Source organism: Cyanistes caeruleus, chromosome 8 (assembly GCF_971803275.1).
Source record: "Cyanistes caeruleus chromosome 8, bCyaCae1.hap1.1, whole genome shotgun sequence".
In the NCBI taxonomy this organism is placed as follows: domain Eukaryota; kingdom Metazoa; phylum Chordata; class Aves; order Passeriformes; family Paridae; genus Cyanistes; species Cyanistes caeruleus.
Window position 1 is genome coordinate 21,429,350 of NC_141708.1, and position 25,957 is coordinate 21,455,306.

At 40.2% G+C, this 25,957-nt stretch overlaps 1 protein-coding gene across 18 annotated transcripts in view; it reads left to right on the top strand.

The window, feature by feature from the left end:
- Positions 1-1,156: 1,156 nt before the first annotated feature.
- KAT6B (lysine acetyltransferase 6B) overlaps positions 1,157-25,957 on the top strand; it is a 109,506-nt gene continuing 84,705 nt past the window's right edge. For 2 of the 18 annotated variants that reach the window (XM_023929395.2, XM_086901117.1), the window contains exons 1-2: positions 1,543-1,652; positions 9,036-9,932. In XM_023929395.2, coding sequence (XP_023785163.2) covers positions 9,312-9,932 — 621 coding nt within the window. In that variant the 5' untranslated portion in view covers positions 1,543-1,652; positions 9,036-9,311. Of the gene's footprint in view, positions 2,200-2,258; positions 2,456-3,289; positions 3,641-3,699; positions 3,959-9,035; positions 9,933-25,957 lie in introns of those variants that run through there. The other 16 variants (XM_086901114.1, XM_086901125.1, XM_023929393.2 and 13 more) reach the window with 14 other exon arrangements.

Here is a 25,957-nt window from a genome sequence, read left to right on the forward strand (position 1 = left end):
ATTTCCTGGAAAAAAAAAAAAAAAAGTTTCTGATGGAAATATTGACACAACATTCAGAATAGTGTTGCAAATGTGACGCACAAATTGTGCTGAAGTGATTTATAATGTTTCCAATAATTTAAAAACTATTTTAAATCACTGCCAGGTCCTGCATAATACATGAACCTTGACGGATTCTCCAACAAGTATTAGGTCACTACACATTTCAATTTCCCTCTTTATGTTTAAAAGGCTGCATCTGGCAGTTAAAAGACTAAAACCTCAGTCAATGGTTATGGTGTGATAGATACATGCTGGAATATTGTTTTCACCCGGTAGCTTTCTGTAAGTAGGTCATACAATTTTACAGTGCTGTGAAACATCACCGAAGAGCTTCCTTACACAATATCTCCAGCAACTGACTCTGAAAGAAGTTGCAGTAAACCTTAGTGCTTTTTTTTGTTGGTTTTTTTTTTATTATGGAAACTTTGTTTCCTTACTAGACTACATGCAGTACATCATCTAGGGAGGACCTTCATAATTTATTGTAGAAGGTCATTTTCCACCCACTCTTAAGGAGATTTTTTAGAATTTTACTTTTATAATTTCTTCTTCAAGACCAGATATTTTTAGAAAACTTTGCAGACAAGCACCTAACACAACATGTCATCCACAAGATGTGGAAAAGAGGCTGTTGAGGAGAGCCCTGGAACAGTCATGTTTCAAGCTTGGGAAGATGGGGAATATCTAGTTGTGCCTGCTTGAGTGGATGCTCAGGTAGGTCGAATGTCTTTCTGTCCCTTGTGTGGTATCCTATGGGACTTACCCCATGGTATTTTTTTGTCATGCCACGGTGAAAAGTGATGTTTGGCTGAAAAGTGCTGTTTGCTGGCCATAGGTGAGAAAACCATCACAAGGAGTATTAAAACCCAGGAACAGGACTCGATGGTTCTGATGGGTCCCTTCCAATTCAGCCTATTCTGTGATTTCTGAAAACTTCACCATGGTGAGAAGCCTTTGGCAGCACCGGTCAAGGCAGCGTGGAGAAAGCCGAGCTTTAAGTCCGTGCGTGTTATCACCTCGTTCTTTAAAATATATTCCTCGTAACATCTTGTTACATGTACAAACTCATTGGGAGGACAACATCTGTGATTTGTTCACGCTGCTTCCACCCCTCAGACTAATGATGGTAGGCTCAAGCACAGCCCTCTTCCCCGGCCCGGGGGAGCGTTCAAGGCCCAAAGGCTGCCTGAGGGGTGCTTCCATCGAGGCACTTCCAATCGCCCCAAGTAGGACGGGAAGCCCAGCGCGACCCCCCGAGGGCGGCTGAGGGCCCCCGGGAGGCGCCGGTGGCCACTTCCCCGCAGCCGCCTTCCCGCCCAGGGACGCGCCGCCCCCCAAACTTTATCGCCTTTCTCCCACACCCCCCCCCCCCCCTTTTTTTTTTTTCCTTTTTTTTTTTTTTTCCTTTTTTCTTTTTTTTTTTTTTGGGAGAAAAGGTGGGGGGAGCCCAATTTCCCACTTGCCAACAGCAGATAAAAAAAGTGGGGAGGGACCTCTTCTGTCACAGCCTATGTAGATTAACCTTTCAATTAGCTGTTATCAGGTCCTGTGTCTTAGCACCAGTCCTCGCAATCTGCGTCCGCCCGCACCGGGGAGGCTGGAGGTCTGGGGTGGGTTTCTGTTTTAATTTCTAAATTAATGATAATTGCTCGCGTGGCTCCCCTCCCCCGCCGGGAGCCGAACGCGTGTGTCTGATCTGCCCGTCCACCTTTTAGTATTTTGGAGTGAGAAGAGGAGCCCCGCGGAGGAGGAGGAGGGGAGACAAGGTATTCTCTCTGTATTCATCTTCTTTTTTCCCCTCTCGCGGAGGGGCTTAGGGAAGGTAACTGGTGCAATCAATCCGCTGGCTGGGGATTCCCTCCACCCCCTCCCCGGCTCGTCTGGCTCTCCTGGCTGGGTCTCTTCAGTGTGTATGTGTTTGGGGAAGGGGGTGGGGGGAGGCTGTGTTGTTGTTGTGTTCCTGGCTCTGCTTGCAGCCAGGAGAGAGAGCGAGCGGGCGAGCGAGAGACAGAGCGGAGAGAGCGAGCGAGCGAGAGAGAGAGAGGAGCCGCGATCGCGTTTCAGGGGCAGCACATTCCGCAGGAACCGCTGCTGCAGAAACACACACGGGCAGAGAAAGGAGGTCATTGCAAGCAAAGGGGGGAACCTGCATCGGAGGTTAGATTCCCAGGAGTTTATGCGGGGGATAATAGGGAGCATGCGATGGGGTTTGTTTTGCATTGGGTGACAGGCTGCAATTTGCCATAATAACCCCCTTTCCCTCCCCTCTCCCAGCGCAGGGGGCTTGTCACTAGGCTGGGTACTTTTTTTCCTTTAGCGTCGGAGGCTGATGCACGTGTTTGCAGACACTTGCGCTGGGTAAATGCATTGCAACGCTCTGCGTTCCGCAGGGGAGGGGGAGCAGCAGCAGGAGGTGATGGCTGGGTTGGATGGGGTGGGGAGAGGGGGAATGGAGTGGCGGAGGGAAGCAGGGGATGGCTGAGGTTTTTGTGTTGCACGTTCCCACCCTGTCTTTCTGAGGCGGCGATTGTTCCTTCGCAGACGGGGTGACAGAGAAGTCCCTGCGCTTCGCATGGCGAAACTTGCAGGGACCTGCATGTGGCTGCAGAGCTGGGAGTCATTGTCGTCGTCCCCGTTCCCACCCCCTCCTCCCTCCCTCGGCGGTGCGGGGTGTGTGTGTGCGCGATAAGCGGCTGCCAGTGCCAGGCACCTTGGGAGGGTTATGCTGGGAGCATGCTGTTCCATCTCGCCCGCCCGGGCGAGTGCCAGGCTCCGAGGCACGCGCGTGACGCTCAATATTTAAGGCTGCTCATTAGTGTGTGTCGCGCGCCCGCCCGCCCGCCCTGCCGAGCTGGTTCAGGCGGCTTCGCCGGTGTCTCGGCAGCGCTCGCGCTCCCGAACAAACTTCGGGAGGGAGCGGGTGGGGCGGCGGCGGGGGGCTGGGGAGGCCGGGGGGGGGTGGGGGGTGCCGGACGGGCGGCAGCGGCAGCCAACGGGAGGGCGGGATTGCGAGAAGTCCCGCCTCCGCTCGCCGCGGGTGGCCAATCGCGAGCGCCCGAGGCCCAGAGGCGAGGCGGGCGGGTGGGCGGGGCGCGCGAGTGTGTGGCGGCGGCGGCGGCCAGTGTCAGCCGCCGGCCCCGCCCCCTCCCGCGGGTGGGCGGTGCCGATCGCGCAGGGAAGGGGCGCGCCGCTTGATTGACGGGCGGCGCCCGCCAATAGGAGCGCCGGTCCGGTTGCCGGGCGGGCCGGGGCCGGTGTGGGCGGGTGACGGACAGCGCCCCCCGGCCCGTGAGCGCGCAGCGGCGTGCGCGGCGCGGGCCAATGGCGGGCGGCGGTGGGCGGGGCGCGGGGTAGGTAAGGTTTTAATGAGCCTCCATTGGGCTGTAATCAGTGTCATGTCGGATTCACGTTAAGTACAACAGGGCGAGACAAAATGGCGGCGTAGGTGCGCCGAGCCGCGCGCGGCGGCAGCGGGGCGGCCGCGGGCAGCGCGGAGCGGGGCAGGCGGCCCGGCGCGGCCCGGCGGCGGGAGCGGCGGAAGAGCCGGCAGCAGGGGGAGCCGCTGCGGCGCCCGGAGGAGGCTCCTCCCCCCGCGGAGGTGAGTGGTACCGGGGGGGCTCACCTGCCTCCCGCGGGGGACGCGCGGCCGCCGCCCCCGGCCCCGCCCGGCGCCCCGCGGTGCGGGTGCGCGCACGGCCCCGTCCCCTTGGGCTGCCCCGGCCGCGGGTCGCCGTGCCCCGGGGCGCAGAGCCTGCGGGCTGGGGGTTCCTGCCTCGGGAATGGCAAATCCCGGAGCAGGGCGGGCAGGGCGCGGAGCCAGCCCCGGCTCGGCCCCTGTCAAATGCAACAATGCCTTGGCCCGAGGTTCTAGGCGTTGCACATCTCCCTGGCTGGGTTAGTACTGCAAAAACCTTAAGTAAGTTGGGGAGGGGAATAGTCCAGCCTGGCAGTGCCACGTTTTGGAAGTGATGTTCGCATTGTGTGTTCTTTGCCCGGACCTCACCTCTCGTACTCTTGACACTGAGCCTTGAAAATAACCCCCTCTGGCATGAGCAGATGAATACCCACCCCTGCAGCTGAAAACCACTATCCAGAGAAGAAATGTTTTCAGTGGAACCCTTTTTCCAGGTGAACTCTTGGCAGTGAATATTACCTTTCCATATTTCCTGCTGTTCTCTAGTACTGCATTTTTAAGTGCTCAGAACTTCCACAGGAGAAGGTTGGAAAGGTGAATTTGGGTGATTTTGCTGGTGTCATGTTGTGCTGATGCTGTTTGGTGGCGCTTGCTGCTGTCGTGTTGTGAAATCATTTTAAGCATATGATCTCAAAGAAGCTTGTGGGGTATCTCGGGGCACAAGCACTTCCATCAGTTCGGTTCACATGTGCCACTCTTCTTTCCACACCCCCCAAGTCTTTGGTGTCGTTTTAAAGTTACTGTAGTGTCTGCACATCTGTCTTGTTAAAGAATGTAGATGTGACATTGCCCTTTCTTGCTATTATTGGAAACCGTATGTTGTGTAAAGAATAATACAATAGCGGGCTTCATGACCTGAGTAATTTTTAAAGGGATATGCATGAAGGGAGAGTCCTTACCACGATCTGCTTTCTCCTCATCTCCATGTAGGTCCATGTATTTTGCAAAACAACTATCTTGTCTGTTTTGCATCATTATTTGAGATGGGGGTAGAAAACAGAGTTGATTAGCTACAGCATTCTGAGTAATGGCTTGTAGCAAAGAAAAATGGCAAAAATGGAATGCAATGGCAGTCTTCTCTTCTTCCTCCTCCTCTGCTGCAATCCTTACCTGACCCTGATGCTGCAGCAGAGAGCTGGCCTGCTGCTGCTTCTCCTGACTGCGTGCAGAGCAGGTAGGAGGGAGCAGAATGAGATTGTGCTTCACAGGTCACCGGCAGGTTGCACAAGTTGCTGTCATCTCCCCCAGATGCGTCCTCTTCTCCCCGCTTTCTTTTAGTTCCTGTTTTCTGTAGCTGTGTTAACCTCAGTTTTTAAAAGTTTAACTGCATTTACATTTATGAAAGCCAAAGCAAACTTTTAATTAATTTTTTTTAAAAAATCCTTTGGATTCTATGTTGTGATCTTTGTGTAGTAGCTTTTAGTTTTGGTTCTGGACAGAAGCATAGCTTTTTTTGTTGCTGTTGGCTACACAGCTTGTTTTCACAATCTGGATCACTTGGAAGCAATTCCAGGTACTAGTTCAGTCTAAAAACCACCTTATTAGAGGATTATAGGATTACTGATGACACCTGAAATTGAAGTGTTCAGTCACTGCCTTCTTTAATTATAATCAGCTGTGCAATAGGTGTGTGCCTTTATAAAGGCATATTTGCATTCATTCTAAATCCCAAGCTGAAATTTTGCAACTTCTTTGTATTTATCTGATAATTTATTATGTAGGTAAAGGGACAAGCCTTGACTAGAGATAGTTTTCTTGTGTTTTGGAGGTAATGGGTTATACTCTACCCTCTAATGCTTCTGTTCTGCAACTCTTCAGTGGCAGACTTGTTAATAGATTTCGTCAGTAACACAGTACAGTCAAACTGTCTCAAATGCTTTTATTTTCAAAATAAGATACCACAGAGTGTAGAAGCTGAAATATGACAAATTACATAGAAAAACGCTGTGGCTATTGCTAGAAAACTTTGGAAGTTGTCCTGTGCATTTAACAGTATGGAAAATCTGTTTTGTGATTGAATGAGTGCTGCTGAGGGCTTGATTAAAAGTTAGTTAATTACAAGGGGAGGAAGATTAATAAGTAGGCATGAGTGCCTAAATAGACTAATTTATAATCACTGCTTTAAAATGGTATTTCCTCAAAATCTATTTGGGTAATCATCACACTTTTTATATTAAATGATGTATGACCACCTATTTGTGCTTTTAATAGAATTGCTTTCTAAACTTAGAAACCTGAATGTAACTTTGTATTTCTGAGTGTCCTTTTATGTTGAATCTTGAATGATTGTTTCTGAAGCAATTTGTTTTGTCTTTACCTAATCACACTGTGTGTAAGTGTGTGTATTTTTGTATTGCCAATCTCAGGTCAGTCCGTCTTGGTGTCTGAAAGATCTCCTTAATTTATAGCTCCAGGATCACTCACCCGAGTTGATTTGCTGGGAAAGACGTTTGTTAGTAATAAGTTATTCTGACTGTAGAGTGTGGTAGACCTTGGCATAGCAGTCATGGAGGTCAGGGGGCTGCACTTCAAGTTCACATGCACTGCAACTGCCAGGGTAAGGGAGACTCTAAGTTGTGGCAAAACAATTGAAAATTATTGGTTGGATGCACTTTGTATGGTTCCCTAAGGCAGAATGAACTTGGATGCTGTTGGAAGGTGTGTATGTAAGAGGTCTCGATTTTTCCTCCTGAAATATCCTGTCCAGTGTGTTGGAAACTGTTTCTGCTGATCCACTCCACTGGTGTTGATTTAGTAGGTGCTAGCATGCGGGAGGTTGTATTACACGTAACGAGTTTTAAGTAAATAAGTAAAAATGTAGTTCTGAATGTATATGGCTGTGAAATTCCTGTACCAAGCAGTAGACTTTATATGAAGATACAGGTTTATGCTAACCTTTTGCCACAGTCATTGGCCAATAAAAATTCCTGTAACCCACATGTTATAGCATTTAAACTGAAATGTTCATCAGTGTCCAGGAGCTTGGAACAGACCCTGTACTGTGTGTTCTGGAATTTAATGGAAGTGATGTGGTTGCCTGTATGAAATTTAATACATCAATACCGCAGTGGATGTAAAACTCATACAAGTATGTCTGACTCAGCAAATGCAGTGTTCAGCATTTAATTAAGTCGTAACTATCTTAATGAAGACTTACAGTGGAACAGCCTAACTAAATAACTTTAAAAGTAGCTTTCTAGGAATCTGGGGCTTTATATGTAGCTATGGAGGACTTCCAAATCTATAGAAAGAGTGTATGAAATAGTCAAAATGTGAGTGATCCTCCACTATATATAAGGTTCTGCTTTGCTGTGTTATTGTATTTTCAGTGTCAGATTTGTGCAAGAATTTGTAGGATTTATAATACCATGGGAACTCTTCCCTTCCCTATATTTGTCTGCATTTTGTAGCTACAGTGTTATTTTGGAATTATCTGAAAACAGTGAGTATAAACAATTCTGTTAAGGGAAAGAATGGCTTTTGCTAGCTGGAGTAAATAAAAAAGGTCTGTTTACCGAACAAGTTATTGTTTGCTTACAGATACTTGAAATACACAGAACTGTTATCAAACACAGTTTCCATGAGTAAGGTCTGGAAGCAAGAAACAGGATCCAATCTGTGTAGATCAATAGGGTTCAGTATGTGAGCCAGTTATGCATTCAGGCCCTGCATTTGCATCAGGAATGTGTCTTTTTCAGTCTGGCAGTTATTTGAATTTTCATATTTATAAATCTGAAGTTGTTTAAGCTTTGATCAGGTTTGAGAAGGACAGATTCATAAAAAGAATTGATTAATATTGACTATTTGGGTACAGAAAAATTTTATACTTACCGGTAACCAGCTGTTCTTTTCTTACTAATCCTGTTGTGTAGGTATAATAATGTATGAACCATGACATTTTAAAGACATTTTTGAGGGTAGAAGAAGAAGAAAAAAGTATAGGACCAAAAGTATGTGTTGTTATACTCTTTGTCTTTGTAGTTGCAGAGGAATCTTTTTAAGAAGTTGAAAATAATTCAGATTACTGTATCAGTTCAGGTTTTTTTCTAGTTATAATTTACTCAAGTTTTTGAACATTATTTAAATGCAGGATGGCTAGAATAAATGAATAAAAAATGAGGTCCGGGACTTGTGTAATCATAGATGATTTTGTTATTTGTAGGCTTCTTGCCATAGCTTTATAAAGGTACTCGCATATTAACTAATTTTAAATTTTTGCTGTGAAACAGGTGAATCTTCTACTTTACAATATAACCCATATATTGAGAATGAATTTTTTTCTCCTGTTTTTTGTTTTCCTTTGATTTGAAGTAATTATGCAATTCTGTTAATGCCTTCAAAAGTTCTCACAATTCATGGCAGAAAGAACTAATACTTCAGATATGTTTGTCTATTCATTATGCAACTCCTGTCTAAGTTAAATTTGTGAGACTTTTAAACTGTTTTATTTTTTTATATATGTTCCCAGAATGAATAAACTCCTCATCAAGATGTTCTTTCAGGTTTCTTAAATGAGTTTTTGTAGCCACTGAATTTTCTATTGGAGTGATGTATTCCATAATAAGTAAAAAAAAAAATAATAATTCTTAAACTGTGAGTCAATAAAACATTTTTCAATGTGACCTCTTTATACGTCTTTGTGCTGACAACCTAATTATGTGAAAATGTCTCTTGTTACTTTGTTTTCATTTCTGCTCCTAACGGTTTGTATCAAAAATGCCTCTGCACTGCACTCCTTAAAATTAGAATTTTGTGGTACCTTTTGGTTTTGTAGGGTACCTAAATACTAATGAAGGATGTAATACTTATAACTTGGTTCTGATATTTTTGATTTCGGTTTTTGAGTTGTGTAATCAACACGACAGGGCACTTAGAGACAGGCTGGTTTAAGAATCGGCAGTGGTTACAATTTATCTTTCATTGGTTGGGGTTTGGTTTTCCGTTTTTTTGGGTTTTCTAGTGCATGTATAATCCATGAAGAAAAGATTTGTAGGCAGTTTGTTTTAGAGAGTGTTTTCAGATCCCTGACTGAATGGAAATTGTCCAGCAGGTCAGTAGTAGGTTAAGTGTTGGGGTGGTAGAATTTAGAAAAACTAAAGCCACTGACTGTTATGAGAAGCAGAAGGATTTTATGATGGCTTGTTTGATGTTGGGTGGGAACTGACAAATGTTTCATATCTCAAATTTTCTTTATACTGCAGCATCTATAGTATGAATGTATGTCTGAATTTGTTTTTAATTTTTAATACTTCAGCATTAACTGTATTCTCTCCCTTGCTCTTGTTTTTTCTTTTTAAAGGTTGCAACAAACTTTCTTTTAAGGAGGTACCAGTGGCATCGCGGATGAACCTCTTCTAAGTTCCAGTAACAGTAACATAATTGGAAAGTTTCAGTCGGCAGGTATTTCTCTGCTTTTTCTGGCTCCTCAGGGTGGATATTTTTGACATGTGTCCAAGCAGCGTGTGGAATCCTTTCATTTGTGTTTGAGGTGTGAACAACCTCTGAAAGATCTGCTAAAAGGATAAGGAGGAACCTCTATGGGTAACTCTTGGCTGGAAACAATTACTGGTCAACCATGGTAAAACTTGCCAACCCTCTTTATACGGAGTGGATTCTGGAAGCTATACAAAAAGTTAAAAAGCAAAAGCAAAGGCCTTCTGAAGAGAGAATATGTCATGCTGTTTGTGCTTCCCATGGATTAGATAAGAAGACTGTTTCAGAACAGTTGGAACTTAGCGTTCAAGATGGTTCTATTCTTAAAGTCACTAACAAAGGTCTTGCATCTTACAAGGACCCAGATAATCCTGGACGGTTTTCATGTGTTAAACCTGGCACTATTCCTAAATCTGTTAAGGGATCTAGAGGAGCTTGTAATGAGCTTCGTAATGTGGATTGGAATAAACTCTTGAGAAGAGCAATTGAAGGGCTTCAAGAACCTAATGGCTCCTCCCTGAAAAACATAGAGAAGTATTTGAGAAGTCAAAATGACCTAGCAAGTATTTTCAACAATCCTGCCTTTCAGCAGAGGTTGCGGCTGGGGGCCAAACGTGCTGTGAACAATGGGAGGTTACTAAAGGATGGTCCTCAGTATAGAGTGAATTATGGCAGTTTGGAAAGCAAAGGAGCTCCAAAATACTCCAGCACCTTCCCAGCTTCACTTCCACCTGTCAGCCTATTACCCCATGAAAAAGACCAGGTAAGTCTGAAAAATGAGAGCTATTGTGGTAATGAAAAGCTATTCTTGTTATCCTTTGTTTATTTACCTAATACAAAAGTAATGATTCTTCTCGTGCTTTATTTACCCGTTTAAATGTTTATGAGTGGGGATGCATGTCCCAGATTTATGCAGAATCAGTTCTGGTAAATGAATTTTACTTGGCTCCCTATGTCCTTCCGTTCTGTACTGGATAGTTTGCTTTGTGAATTTTAAATAGATGAACAGAGCAGCAGGGAAGAGTACAGCTGTATGCTCTGTTGTAGGTGTGAGATTGTTCTGTCTTGCCTGACAGACTGGTGTAGTTGAAATCTGCAGTGTGATTTGACTGTGGCCTTTTACCTTCAACTTCTGCCAGGATATACTGATTTTCTTGTGGTTTGATGGCCTGAGATGCCACAGGTAGGACTCATCATGTTTAAGGCAGTTGGAATTATTATTTTTTAATGATATTTGTATGTGGATAGTGAGCTTTAAAATGATAGTTAATAGAAACTGGAATTGATGTAAATGTTCTAGGAACAGAAGTGAAGGTGTTAGAGTGACAATTTGAGCTAAACTGCAGGATCCTCCTTCTGTTTTACTTGTGTTGCACTCCCTACAGGGGTTTATTTTTGCTATTACTTGAGTCTTGTTTTGAAGTTAATTGTTCACAGAGTTTCAGCCTTGAGGGAGAAAGGGCTATCAATTAGTTTTTTGTTTATGAAAGGATAGTGTCAAAGACATGTCTGCAGGCAGTCTTTGATCATTTCCCATTTAGTATGGTGAAGTGTGTTTGGAATTTTCAGTGTATTTGGGGGAAAGAAAGTTACCTGTTACAGTAAAATTGGCTTACTTAAAATATTTGTAAGTTGATGGTTTGGTTCTCTCTTTGTTTTTGTTTTTCTCTTCTGGCTGGTCTAGTTTGATGGCAGTTGTTTTAGACATGGAGTAGTTCAGACAGCTTTGCTATTGTAGAGCTGCTAGCAGTGTCACCTAGAAGCTGCATGATTGTTTTCAGTGGTCTTTTTCCTTTGATGGTGAGATGCTGGAGGGTGCAGAGTAGAAAATGTTTGTGTTGGAATTATTTTGTGAGGTCTTCAGGAACAGTTTGGGGAACTGTCAGAGGTGAGTAGTTGAAGCTTCATTACTGTGAGCTTCTCTAAATATACATTAAATACGATTGCATTTATATATGGATATCTATTTCTGTCAAATTGGACTTCTCGGATATTTGAGGGATGCATGGAGCTTCATGCTCTATAATCAGAATGGAAATTCAAAAGTGCTGCATACTGTGCAATTACTAGTGTAGTTGTACACTATAAACATTTAATTACTTGTAGTGATAAAGCTGTCTAAGTACTTTGAGTTTCTACTGTAATGACATGAAAAATTTGAGGGCTGGAGTACTGAGCAACCCAAGTAACATGAATTTTGTGAAAACAAAAATCTCCCATATTAACTTACCTACTGGGACTGGCAGCCTTTGCAAGGAATGTTGGTTGGGTCATGGTGCTGAAAAAGCCATTACTGCCATACTAAAATACTGGTATAAGGATAAATCTGTCTTCTAGAAGTTAGCCAAACAAATCTGTTCTCTAGCAAGTGCTTTGGCAAGAAATAAGCTTTCATTTGGGTGCCTCAAAATTAGCAGTGTGACTTGCGTGTTTAAAAACTGGCATACGGTTTTTCCTGACAAAAATAGTTTTGATGTGAGGTTGGTGAATCAGTAGTTCCATGTTAGTGTAGTGTACTGCTTAGTTGTGCTAAGTTACTGAGGTTACTGAGCAAATATATAGAGACTTGTTTTAAATACAGGATTTTTACTGTTCTTCACTATGTGTGGCTTTAAATTCTTCGAGGACGTTTCTGAAAGTAAGTGTACTTAAGTTGTCCATGTTACTGGGATGTGACTACATCTTCATTTGAAATTGATGTTAATTCGTGTATAAGCAGGATGACATTGCAAGAAAACTATTAGGCTATTTTTATTGGAAGCATTTAAGTGACAGTATGGGGCACGTCAAGATTATTTATTGAAATTAATACAATGAAAGTATCCAACTGGCATCTCTTGGGAATGGCTAATATTTGACAAGGTTGGCGTATTTTAAAGTTACTTTGGCTCTTTCTATAGCTAGCACAAGTAAGAGATAATTTTTGTTGGGGTGGCTAATTTTATATATTTGTTTTGATTTTTTTTTTTTTCCTAATACTAGAGGTGACATTCTAGTATGTCTTTTGTTGACTTTTCTGGAGGAAAAGAACAAATGTAGGGATGCACAGAAATCTGTTTTGATGACTGTGGAAATTTGAGTAATTTTGATTATTTTTCTTTCTTTAATTCATAATTAACATCTCATGAGGATGTGACATAGAAGTCCTTTAGAGATGTCTCTTTGTCAGTCTGAACATTCACACTCATAGTACCAAATGCAGACTCTGAACCTTTCTTCCTGAGTGAGTGAAAGGTGATCAAAAGAGATACAATATGGCCGGTGTGGGGCAAGATGGTTGCGTTTTGTGTGGGTTGTTAGTGGCTTGTTTGGGGGTTTTTTGGTTGTTTGGTTTTGGGATTTCTGTTTTTGTTTGCTCTCTTCAATCACCCACCTGAAGTGTCTGAGTATGTAGTGCACTGAGAAGATAAATACTGTTGAAATGCAGTGTCAATGAATTTAGTTTTGCAGACCTGGAGCCTTGACTATGTAACAGAAGTGTTGAGTGGTTTGCATTCTATGAAATACTTGGTACAGGGAGCTGGGAGTGCTAAACATTTGTCTTAGTGGTGATGATATGGAGATGCTTTTCTTGTCCCTATTAACTGAGTGGTCCAATTCAGCTAGATACAGTTCTCTTGCTTCATTAGCTCCATTTAGTTACAGCAAAACATCAGCCGTGTTTCCTCCTGTTATCTGTAGGCCTGCAAGAAAGCATTTGTGTAAAAATGGTGTTTCAAGTGTTATCCTGACTCTTCCGGATTTGGGCAAAGTTGTATCAACTCTTGAATTGCCGCAAGAGAAAACATGCAGTGCAGCTCTTTAAATCTTCCCTTACTCAATCCTTTTCCATTCCCTAGTGTGTGTCGAGGGTTGCTTTTCCATCTCTGAATGGAGATGCAAGTACAAGGTTCATGGAAAGAGATCCTGTTGGAAGGTCAGTAGCTTTAGACAGCTGTATGGTGTCTAGGTGGTATATTGTAAGTATTATGAGTAGTGTATATTATGTGAAGGACTTTTCAGTTATCTGAAGTATTCTGGTGGTTACATTGAGGCAAATGCTCACTTGGTGTGTCTGGACAGGTGACTTGGATCAATGCACTTCAGAAGATGCCTAATTTAGTATTAACTGGGTGCATGAAGGAGCATATCCAGCCAGAAGTGGAGCTGCCTTAAGAGTGAAGGAAGACTGAAAACAGTGGTATCCTTTAGGATGAAGACTTGCAGTGTCTTTATGTCCCGAAAGAAAGCAACGCAGAAAAAAATCTTCCTCAAATAAAGAAACAAAAAAGCCCAATAAACCACACACACACAAGAAAGCAGAAAAATAATTCATTTTGTTGTGCAGCAGTTTGATCTTGTGCACTTCACTATGTTGCAGTGCATATTTAAACAATTTAACTGCTCTTATGTGCTCTTCCTTATGCTCAAGAGTATCTTGCATAGATACCCTCCCTTTTGCTTCACACCTTTTCTCACCAAGCATTTTCTGAAAAGGGCTGTATGAATATGTTAACCAGAAAATGCAGTGTAAAAACTGGTTACATAGTAGCGAAGGGTGTGAAGAGAGAGGAAAATTGAGTGATACTTAGCTTTTCAATAAGCCTTTGAAGCATTAAAATGTGCTTCTAGAAATGCAAAGTGGTATTTAAAACTTATGGTTAGTTTTAAGAAGGTTGTTTAATTTATCTTTAATGGTGACAGTTGTAGAATAGCAATGTTGCTGATATTTTCTCTGTTTTCCTTGTCATTTGGACAAGCACTAGGAAGGTTCTGCAGTTTGGGAGCTCCATGAAACCTAGTAAGTCTTGGGAGTTAGCCATCTCCTGAGCACAAGTGCTGTGACTATAAACTCAAAGAAACAGATATTTGTAGGCTGTAGGCAGCTCTTTATTTGCTTATTTTTAGACATAATTTAAAAGGCGAAATCCAGCTTTTAAAGGTGAAGAGGGAGTGGCCATTGTAACATTATCAGAGGGTTGTGGGAATACCTAGTGTATCTCAGCAGTTTAATCTTTGTTATGCTCAGAATAATTAGTACTTAAACTTCAAAGATGTTCAAATTGAAGTGGCTTGATGTTGGTTCTCCTCAATGCTCTCTTGAACAGCTCAGCAACTGTGATTTTAATCTGATTCTTGGCATGAAAAAATTTACTAATCCCTCTTTCACTTTCAGTTTGTCTTTCTAAGCTGACTTTCATGCAAAACCAAGCTTGTTTTATTAATTTTTCTTACCCTGAGCTCCTATCTAATTTTGTTTTCACTGGCCTACATACATTTAGCTTTTCAAAGTGTAACTTGGCATGGGTTGAATTTCAGTTTTCTGGTATGTAACTTGTGCCAGTGCAGACACTGGGTGTTCCTCCTTCTGTCTTTCAGGCAAGGGGCCAATCTATAGCGAATTGCTTTTTTGGCATTCAGGCTCCTCCTTGCTCAGTTTTTAAGCTTCCTGCCTTCCTGTGGGTAGGCAGCAAGACAGCGTTGGTTGAGATTTCTTGTTGCCTCTGTCCTCTAGACTTTCCACTGTGCAGAAACAAAAGGGAGACAGAAAGGAATGCACAATGTATCTTGCAGATTTACACATAAGGGGATATTTATAATGCCAAACTTTGGGAGCTGCCTTTAGGTGGTGTCTAGGCTTCTGAAGGTGAGTCTGAGCACCAAAATACGGTGATGGGGAAGTTTGTAGAGTGTCTGCAGTGCTACAGCTGAAGAGACTATACACAGGGAAATAAAAGAAAAATCTAGGTTTGGACTTCGTCAGTCCATGAAATACTGTTGTCTTCAGATGCAGCCATTGTTTCTCTCCTCATAATATCTTCATGTTGATAAAAAACTGAGGAATGATGGCATTACTTGGCAAACACTAAATCTCATGTTTGTGCTCATTTTAATTTAAAAGTTAGCTTTATTTCTTGGAAGGGTGACCTGCACCTTAACTGTGTGTAGATCTGAGACCTGGTCCTGGAAGTTTTGGGATGACTGTTGGGTTCTGCTGCTCTTGTATTTTGGGGTGTGTTTTTTTGGTTTGGTTTTGGTTTGTTTTTTTGTTTTGCTGTTAGGATTTTTTTTTTTTGTGGGGGCATATTGTTGTTGGTGGGTTTTGTTTTTGTTTTGTTTTTTGCTTGTCCCTGTAGCTTCTGAAATGCTAAAAGTACCAATTTTTTGCATAAGCCAAGGGAGCACTTAGAAATAGATCCATTTAACATTTGAGATACTGTAGCTTACCAGAAATTGAAGTGGAAAATTTTCATCATCCCATATTTTGGGAAAGCAGCTCATACCACTGTATAGGTGGCTATATCTTGGGGGCTTTTCTGTTTGTTTGTTTGTTTGTTTTTTTTACCATTCACATTTGGAGCAACCCAAGAAGCTTATTTGTGAAAGTTTTCTTGAACTGTATGGTGGAAAGTAAGTTAAATACTGCTATTTCCTGAATTAGATCAATCTATTCCTTCATAAGGTAGGCTAGATGTTAATTTTTCAATTCCTGATGTGAATTAGTTTCTGCAAATAGCATCATATTTTCAGTAGCCTATAGATCTGTAATGAAGACTCTACTCATCCTTTTCTTCCCCCAAGCTAGATATTCTAAGCATAGTTCTGCATGATGCGCACATAGTTCTTGTTTATTGCAAGGAGTCATTCCAAACCTTATACTGCAAGCTGTTTAATTGTAAGGCTTGCTAAAATTTGATGTTTTGTTTGTTTCCCTTCAAAATTAGTTGGTGTGGTGTTTTATGATGAGTCCTGTATTGAAACTGACAGCAGTGAGTTAGAAATCCTTTGTAGTTCCAGCAGTTCTATTGGTGTTTATTCATCTATGCTATTTTCTGTGAATTCTTCTGTCTTAACTGGGAGTGCCATTGGATTCCTAAACTATGGTTAGAAGTTTTATTCTTTGCATTTTCCTTCCAGACTAATTTTTCTTTGACTAGTTAATGCGTGGATATCTCCTTCATCAAGATTCCTTCTAAAACAGAAACACCACAAGGCTGCCTTAGATATAAGGAGAGCTACCTAGCATATTTTCTCAGTGCTGTTTTCTTATCTGTTCAAAGAGTCTTTGCTCTTCAGTGTTCAACAGTAGTGATGGTCTTGACTCTTAGGTATTTTTTGAGTGTCAGTTGAAATGTGATAACAATTTTTATTGTTGCAGTAACTTTATTGTAAAACATGATGAAGAACCTTTATAACTTGCAGTTGAAGTTGTTTGCTATTTTTACAAGTTTTTTTTTGTCAAGAGACATATCAGGTATAGATTAACTGCTAATTACCTGCAGTTTTCCAATTTGGTAGTTGGAAATGGCAAAAGACTTTCACTTTTGAAAGAATTTCAAGCTAGCATTAAGAAAAGGCTCAACTGGTAAAAACTCAAAAGCTTTCTTTACAACTTTGAATCCATTTATGGTCCTGTTAGCAACTTGCTTCTCTGTGTTCAGTACTGTATTTGCCTGGGTATAAGGACTGACCCATGATCTGAGGGCCTGTTTCAAGCCAGGACATTAGGACTTTATGGAACCAAGTGGATGGAGTTCTGCTGTGTACTGGAATAACAGTATTAGGGCTCAGATGATGGCTGTAGTATTTTGAATATGATGGTATGTCAGATCAGGCATCACTTAGCTGATAGATCCACTGCTGTCCTTTGTGGTTACCTGGTAAGTGACAAATCAACTTTTAAACTAGTGTGATTTCCTTCAGTTGCAAAATTACTTGTATTTATTGTTGTTTTTCCCAATCTGCTTGTATCCGTCATTGAGGAAAATTATTACTGGTGTCACATGGATTTTTCTGTGTTTTTTTTTTTCTACTTCAGGCTCTTTGTAAAGACATTAAAGTTTTGAATTTGCAGGCACAGCCAGCCTTCTTGAAATGAATGGGTGTGGCTTGTTATACGGATGTGTGTACGGGCAACTCTAGAGCTGCTGCACTTAGTTCCAGGTTTATGTGGATTATTGTGACTTCGGGTTGTGCTGTAGATAAGGTGTTACATAAGGAAAATTCCGTGTGGTGAGGGAAACTGCAGACTTGTAAATTGTCTGTTCTTACACCTTGTCAGTGCAGTACTAGCTACATATGTGCACAAATTTCTGCTTTGTCAAGTTTTTTGGGTCTAGAGGGGCAGAGCCCCGTTTTTCTCCCCTTGTTATCGTGGTACAGTCCAGCAGTTACCAATTAATGCAGTTCTAGGTGGTGTAGGCTTGAGATTTCTGGTTTTAATTACAAACAGGACTCTGGCACAGGAAAAAAGCTATGTATGATCTCAGAAGAGGTGTCTGGTAGGCATTGCTGATGTTTCCTCATCTTGGAATAGAAGCAGAGAGCTAGCTTAACCTGCGGTGAATTTGCCACACGTTTTCCACATGCTCTCCAGGAGTTTATTTCATCACTGGTGGTATTTTGAAGCTGGCTTCAATTTCACATCTGTTTTTTTCCAAAATGGTGCAGATGAGTGACTGTAGTTTTAAGAACTAATTTTTATGTAATGTCCATGTATCCGTGGCAACACTAACTAGCCGTGTTTGCATTTGTCTCAATAAAAGACAAATGTCAGTGGCACCTTTGTTTTAGACATAGAGTACAGGCAGTTCTTAACTAATGAATAAGTACAATTACAGAATTATTTAGGGTGGAAAACACCTCAAAGATCAGTGAGTCTGACTGTTAATCTAGCACTGCCATGTTCACCATTAAACCATGTTCCTAAGAGCTGCATCTGCATGTTTTGTGAATGCTTCCAGGGACAGTGATTCCAGCACTTCCCTAGGCAGCAGGAAGTATTTACACATAACAGTTGAGAGAAAAACAGGATAAAATAGCCATAGATGCGTTAAAGCACCACTTTCAGAACTTCATGTTGGGTGATGATAGTGAAGATGGAAAATGCAATTTTTCAGATGGCAAAGTAATGAGAGGTAACTGGCATAAGTTGCATTAAGAGAAATTGCAGACAGATGAAGGAGAAAATCCTTTAAAATGAAGATGGAGAAATGTGGTACTGGGACTCGGAGTGGCCATAGAATCTCCACCCTCAGAGGTGATCAGAGCTGGACTAGGCAATGTCCTGAGCAACCTGATTGGTAAAAATGTGAGTAATACCTAACTTGCAAGTAGTGTGGAATTCTTTAAAATGCTTATGATTAGTGGATAATGAGCAGTGGTTAGAAAAGGCATACAAAAATACAGTTAAATAGGTGATGAAAATGTCCGTGTTTGAGCCTGCAAAGATTCTTAATACCAAAGTAAGCTCTGTTATGATCACTGAACTTAATAGTAGCTAGTTAACAATTTCTATGCTTATGAAGGTTGCTGTATCACTTGCTTCTATTCCAAATTTAAAGATACTCAGTTTTCATTTCCTACTTCAATTTTTCTCTCTTGACCTCTGAATGCTAGTATGACTGCTGTAGGAGTTTATCAAGAATCTGTTAATGGTAGAGGAAGAGAACCGTGCATTGACTCCTGCAAATAAGTATTTGGTTGTCAGTCAGTTTATAAACATCGAGGTTAATAAAATAAACAATGGGGTTATACACAAACATGGTATTTTCTGATCTGAATATTTTTGCTCTGCCTTGAACTGTCTAGGTCTCTTCCCTTTCCTCTTTATCCAGTTGTAAAAACTGAACTTCACAAAATAACTTATTAATGCTGTTTTGCAAATATTAATCTGCTTTAATATTGAAAAAATGTATAGTAAACACAATGTATTTATTTTTATATGCTTGGCTTGCATTCTGCTGATCTAGAAAAGCAAGCTTTTGGTTATTAGAGATGTTTTCTGAAGGTCTGAAATTTGTAGATAAATCAGTTAAGAAATTACTCAAACCACACACAGGGTAGGTTCACGTGCTAAGTGCCTGTAGGATGGTCTGTTGCTGTGCTTGTACATGTATGTTTTAGCTGCATCCAAAAATACTGGAGCTCATGCTCTCTTGGAAGTCAGTGACTTGCTCTGTGGCTTATTCAAAGAATTGCTCTTTTTGGGTCACTTGGTGTGTTTGTCTGCCATACACTTAAGGAAGGAAATTACTGATACTTGTGTTCAGAAAGTTCTGTGCTTTGCCATTTGTAGTTTTTTGTGACAATTGGCAGTTGTTTTTGCTTTATGAATTTGTGCACTATGTTTAAAAAACAGTGACTAGCTGCTCTTCTTGCAGGCATGTTTTCAGTCTTTCAGTGGAGAGTTGTGAGAATCTTTTGATCTGAACATGAGATGGGTGCTATGAGTCTTTTATTTGGATTAATAAACCACCGCAGGAATTTTCCTCAGTGTTCCCAACTTCCTATACTGCTCTGAATTCAGGATGATACTTCATTTTTCACTGTGAATTCAAATAAATAAATGTGGCTTTATTCAGCCTAGGAATGACAGATTTTATTTTATATCTTCTGGAAAATATTAGTGATGGAAGAAAGCAAAACTGCTCATTATCTGCTAACATGAACCAGAATCTGAATGATTTATATTGTTTCTTTCTCAATATTGTCTTTGGATGTATTTTGAAGAGACCTCTGCAAGACTTGTTTCCTAGAGAAGAGCTTGTAATACAGCTGAGAACAAGCTTTTTCCATTTCCTGATCTCCATCTGATGCTCAAATTTTAATTTGCTTGATGTTTTGCTAATGCAAATGAGTTTTGCTAAAACAAGTGTCTTTCTAATTTTATCAGAGGTTTTGTATGGAATTTACTTGTAAAAATTAATGCCTTAAAATTTTTTATTTGCTCCCATGTAACAGGGAAGGGAATAATAGTTTTAGTAGCTAAGTGGTATTATCATTGAATCTCTTACTTTGCTTTTCAAAAATATTTATCTTTGTTTTTGTGGACTTGTGTCATAGCTTTCAGTTTCTGACAGCCGCCTTACTAGCAAATTCCTTCCTTTCCCCACAACACATGCATGTTTACTTCACTGTTACTGATACTGTGAGACCAGCAGCTTCAAATAAGGTTAGCTTTTGTCTTTTATGTGCACAGCTAGAATGACTCCCATTGTTATTGCTTTCTTAGGGCATGACAACTTGACTTTTTCTTATTTAAGATATGTATTTAATAAATTTTACCAATTAGAGTAGACATCTGTTTGGAGATCAGCAGCAATCAAAATCACTTATGAAGAAATTGTTGGCTCGTGATGCATCTAAAATATTTCTGGAAGTTCAGCTTCTTTTAGCTGTTGCTAAGAGATAAATTTTCATTGACATGAGTGATGTGAGGACATGTCAGCATGTTACCAGTTGTTTTATAGGCAGTCAGCTCTGCCGCCTTGCAGATGGTTGGAAAACTCTTGGTAGAGGGTAAATGTGTGCTGATTATCTCATTGAATTAAGGTAACCTTTTGTCGTTCATTGAATTCTGCAGAGCAAGCACTGAGCAGCTGCTCTACTGTTGAATTCTGGATTTAGTGAATACAAAGATTATGCTAAATGGTGTTTAGTCCTGTTCCAGGTACTGAGCATTGGACTGCTGTAAGATTTTCTTATTTCATACTGCCTTTAAAGTGTTGATATCTCATTGGATTGGTACCTGTGTTCAACATTTTAACTAAACTGAGGTTTTCACCTTTGTTGTCGCTTATTGATCTTTTCAAACTTTGAAAGCTCTGCCTTTCTTCAAGTGGTGTCAAGGGGAGAAACTCTTGTTTCTGCCTGATTAGTCTCCTCTCAAATGTAGTTAAAGCAATCTGATGATTATCAAGTTCATAAATACATTTACTTTGGATTACATTTATGAGTGTACACCTAATCTGTAGGAGTATATTTAACGGTCATAGTTCACTGTCGTGTTAAATCTTCCATGTAGACTTGTTTTCCCTGTCCTTTAGAAGACAAATTAGTACACAGAATTTTATTAAGGACGGTTTTCCAGATTTTTCTAGATAGTTTCTAGAATGATTTTGGAAAGGGGTTGGGGAAGGAATTGTAGCATTCTCCAGACCAAGCTTTTACAATACTTGGGTTGCATAAAGCATTCTTGGATTGTTAGAGTCTAGCGCCTTTTTATAAAACAGTTAAGGTCTTCAGATCAGTATAGCTTTGTACAAGAAAATTCTGTTTTGTAAGGATCCGAAAGTGAGTTGTTCTGAGAACATTTCAATTCAGAAATTCCTCAGGTAAAATATAAATCAAATAAGGTGTTGTTCTGTCAGCTATATATAAAGGGGTGTGCTTGTATACTTCGCTATATGGAAGGGGATAAATAGACACTTCATATAGACCCTATGTTTAAGGGTTGGTGTCTAATGCATGTTATAGAAAAATGTTTTTCAGATCCAGTTTAGGTTCATCTTCCCTGTCCTGTTTAAGTGTAACTTTGACTTCATTCCTGAAGGCTTTGGGGCTTCATTTATTTTATCAAGTATTTAATGTTTTACAGGGTTCTTTCATTTCCTTTCAGCCCACATCATACACTGATTAGACTTCTACCAATAAACAGTTGACCATCTTCCATGCAATTCCATGAAGTTGTTGGGCTGTTTTTGTAGAAACTGTATCATTCAAAAATTAGAAATTCTGTTTTAATGCTAGGATTATAATGAAAAAGCTGATTAAAAATCAGTGTTTGGGGTATAGAATTTAGAAATGAATCTATGTTAAATGAATTTTGTAACATGAAGCATACACAATGGGATATTATATTCTCAAACCCAGGAACTGAAGTGTTTATTCTGCTGTAGAAGTACCACAGTCAAATGATACATGTTTGAAATTATGTAAGAAGGAAGCAACTTCATATTTGTTCTATTACCCCCAATATATTTTTGCCCTAATAAGCAAATTTCTTTCTGTTTCTGAAGACAGTGCTAAAGCACTTGGAGAAATACATTCTGTCATAAATGTTCAAAATAGCTTCTCAGATGGAAGAAATTGCTCTTCTTTTGTACCTAGTGGAATTTTTATGGATTTTTTTTTTTGTTTGCCTTTTAGTTTACTAAAATGCTGACATCTTACTCCAGTACATTTCCAATAATTCCTCTCTACCTCTGCTTTGTATCAAACAGGTTTCTTCTGTGACCTGATTTGTGTTTTGAAAGTTAATTTTGTATAAAAATCTGAGATATTGTCATAGCTTTAAAGAATGATCTGATTATCATCTCTAAGATTGTCTCAGTGTTAAAACTAACTAGTGCATAATATTATATATGAAAATTAAGTCTTTAATCTCTTAGCAACCTTCCCTAGAATATGTTGCATGACTAAGGTAAACTGATAATAGTTGTTTTTTCAGGGGAAGCAGACCAAAATATAATAGCTTCTGCAGTGGTAACTTTCACTTGTGAGGGACTGTGGCCTCTTTGGAGATAAGGATGAGGATAAATCAGGTTGCATGATGACTTCAACAGTACAGCTTCCAGTATCAGAGCTGGAAATGGCAGCTTCTGACAGCCTGGTTACAGCACTGCTGTTTATTGCTGCTGTTAAAATCTAGCCCAAAATGGCACAGATAAGCCTTGTGCGTGCTTGTAACAACTTGGAAAGTTACTCAGTTATGTGATCTAGCAGTCCCCTTCACCTCTCATCTTTTTAAGGCCTGTAATAAAGGGTGCTCGCTTTTGGATAGCTTTTCAGTAAAATATTACAAAATGGTACAGCTGGAGAAAAGACCCTTGAGTTTAAATGTAATCAGTTTTCTTGGAAGGAGTTTCACTGGGAGGAAGTACCACAGGGAATATTGCATGTTACTATATATCACTCTTCATTGAAAAGGAGCTGTTAGACTATAAAGCCAGTAAGGGAGTAATTAAATTCATAATTGGGGCTGATATTAGCAGAGGTACAATGACAAGTGTTTTGATACAAACGAAATAGCAACAGGGAAGCATGACATAGAAGTGCCCTTCAAACTAACACAGCAGCTCTTGCTTGTTAAAAGCTCTGTGAAGTTGCATTTGTTCTCCTATACCCTGTTGATATGCTAGCTTTTATATGCAAGTAAAAATACCACTTTTCCTAAGAGTTTTAAATGTAGCACTACAAGAAAGTAATGTTTACATTTTATTTGCAGTTTTAATGCATTTGTATTCACAAACCAGTAAACAATTAGTCTACAAAAATTTTTTTCTTAGTAGACCTATTAAATTCCATCACAGCTTATTTGATACAGCTTATGCCATCAGCACTTATTCCTGCTGTGGTTAGTATCACAGAAGAGAGGTTTGATATTTATGCTCTATGCTTGTTTTTTAGTTTCTTAGATGTGCTTTTTCAGGCTTGTCCACTTAGTGAAAACAATAGCAAAACACAAAGGGTTTTTGATTTTAAAAAAAGTATTTTAAAAAAATACATTTAATGTAAATTTAGCATAAGTACATTGAAGGTACTTTTTTTCTGAATGGTGTTTTTTGTTTAGCTTCAGCACTGTAGAGCTTGAGTGAAAAGCTATAGTCAGTGCTTCCTTTGCAGCTTCCATGGAGGGTACTGACAAGTGCCCTGTTAGGAAAGTAAGAGGCAGTAATGTATAATCTATATAAAACCTGTTCACATGACATACAATTTAGCTACATTCTCTGGGTTAGTTTGCCAAAATAACCAGTTTGTATTCAGTCTCTGTACTTCGTTGGTGATATCAACATCAGTAAAACAGTATCAAGTGTGTTAATTAGGAAGTCCCTAATACAAATACCTCAAGTAATGGAAAAGACCCAAATATTGTGTCAAAATGGACAGATTTCATTCTTCTAAACTTGTGAGTACTTCAGACTTGAAGCTGAGCAGTGATTCTTTGTACAGCTGTTTCTGAACTTTTCCCATGAGGGAACTTCAACTGATAAGATCTTAACATAGGTTTTGTGGTTTGACTGCTCATAATTAGGGGAAGGAAAAACCCAGCTATGATTTGAATTTGCTATTGTGGTATAGGACACAGTGTAGTTCATGCTATTTCCTGTCATAATGAGCTCTATTAGATTCTTTTGTAGAGTTTAATATTTTTATGTTTAGCCTACAATAATTTGGGAAAATGAGACACATATATTGGAAGTGTTGGACTGTTCATCTGCCGAAGGAGTGAGAAACCACTTTCTTTTTCACCTGTTTCAGTGGCCCAACCTTTTCCCACCCATCTACCTACCTGCCTTCTACCATCAGTTCACACGGCTTAAAAAAATAGCTGGTTTGAGACCCTGACGTGTGTGTATTTTTCAACTGATGTAAAATTGAGTAGAAAATGCAGGTTTAACGTGCTGTTTGTGTTTCCAAAGTCTAAAGTCAGGACTCATCAGTCCCTTCCCATGATTTTCTGTGCTTCAGAACCTGCAGTGCTGGTATAGTTGAGCAGGTGAAGATTGAGAATAGATCTATCTAGTGTGTTAACTCAAGAGCTCAAGCTTTTATAGCTGGATTAAAATAATCTTTCTTTGGTCATGACTTGTAACACTGGATTAAATTCTAAGTTAAATAGATAATCCATTAGAGTTGAATCAAAAGACCAAGTGAAGACAGTTTTTAAGAGCTTAATTTAATGCTTAATTCTGACTTGGGAGTAGATTCTGTCTTGAGAGGTATGATGCAGATGCTCTGTTTGAAGACTGAAAGGTTCTTACCTAGGTTACAAGCAAGAGCTGTTCTGCAAACAAATAATGATGGAATTTTGTTAATAGCAGATTATTTGGAATTGAGTAGCCTCATTTATGCTGCAGAAGCACTTTTGTAGTACTGTAGTTTTCTTCTGTTTAATGTTAGAAATGTACCTGATTTAAGAAGATCCTGACTCTCCTCCGTGATACAACAAGCTGAAAAGTAATCTTTCTGTATAGAGGACCATACTGTTATCCTCAGCTTTATCCGTATGTGAACTTAGCTAATGTATGTTCATAACTAACTTGGAATTCATTTTGTGGTCACTGATTACAAAGGCTAGCCTCACTAGCTGCCCAATCCATGTCTAAAGAATACATTTCTCTTGAGATTGGTTTGTTTGAATTTTTGTCTTGAACACAAATATTCAAATATTTTTAAATGGAGTACTACAGACTTCCTATTTTTTACCCAGCATTCCACCACGAAGGTCACTTTCTTCCTCATTAGTTAGAGCATACTGAAATTGTAATTCCATGTGATTAAAGCATTGTTCTTTTGCTGTAAGGCTTTGCTGCAGGTTTGATTTTTTATTTGTAGTGGATTAATGCAAATATGTCATCATTGGTACAATGGAAAATGATAAAATAGTTTAAGTGATAAAATATTGGGCTTGAAGGAAAAGATGATGTGCTGGGCAGCTCAGTTGTATTGTTATGCTCTTGTACCTTGCAGGCATCCTGTAGAAAGGGGTGTGGTGTTTGCCTTGATTTTGTTTTCCTGAATTTGGTCGGTACAGATTTTCATGCACAAGATCCATAATGACCTAAATTATTTTCATTCTTTTGTTGAAAACCTGAAATATCTATAATGGTGTAAAACAGGAATTCCAAATCAAAACTTAAATTGTGTACAGGTTTTGAGGTGGGACTTTACCAGTTTCTCTCTTTTTCCCTTTCCCCATGGATCATATGGCTTTATTGGAAAAAATGCTTCAGATAGTGCAACCACAGCAGCAGATGCCCAAGACAGCTTTCCAAATGTCATCAGTACTGGTGGGCATTTACCTGTGAAAGCTTCTGGAGACATTTGGATAGTGTGTTATCCTTGATAAAATACAATTGCTCTGCAGGAAAATGGCCTGAGCATAAACAGGTTTTTCTGTCCTGGCTGTCAGAGTTTGTAAGTGGCACGCTGGAAGTGCAAAAGGCAGATTTTTTTTTTTGCCTCCTAACAGGAAACTGCTTTGTTGCTTTTTTTTTTTTGTGTTTTGGGATTGGGTTTTTTTGT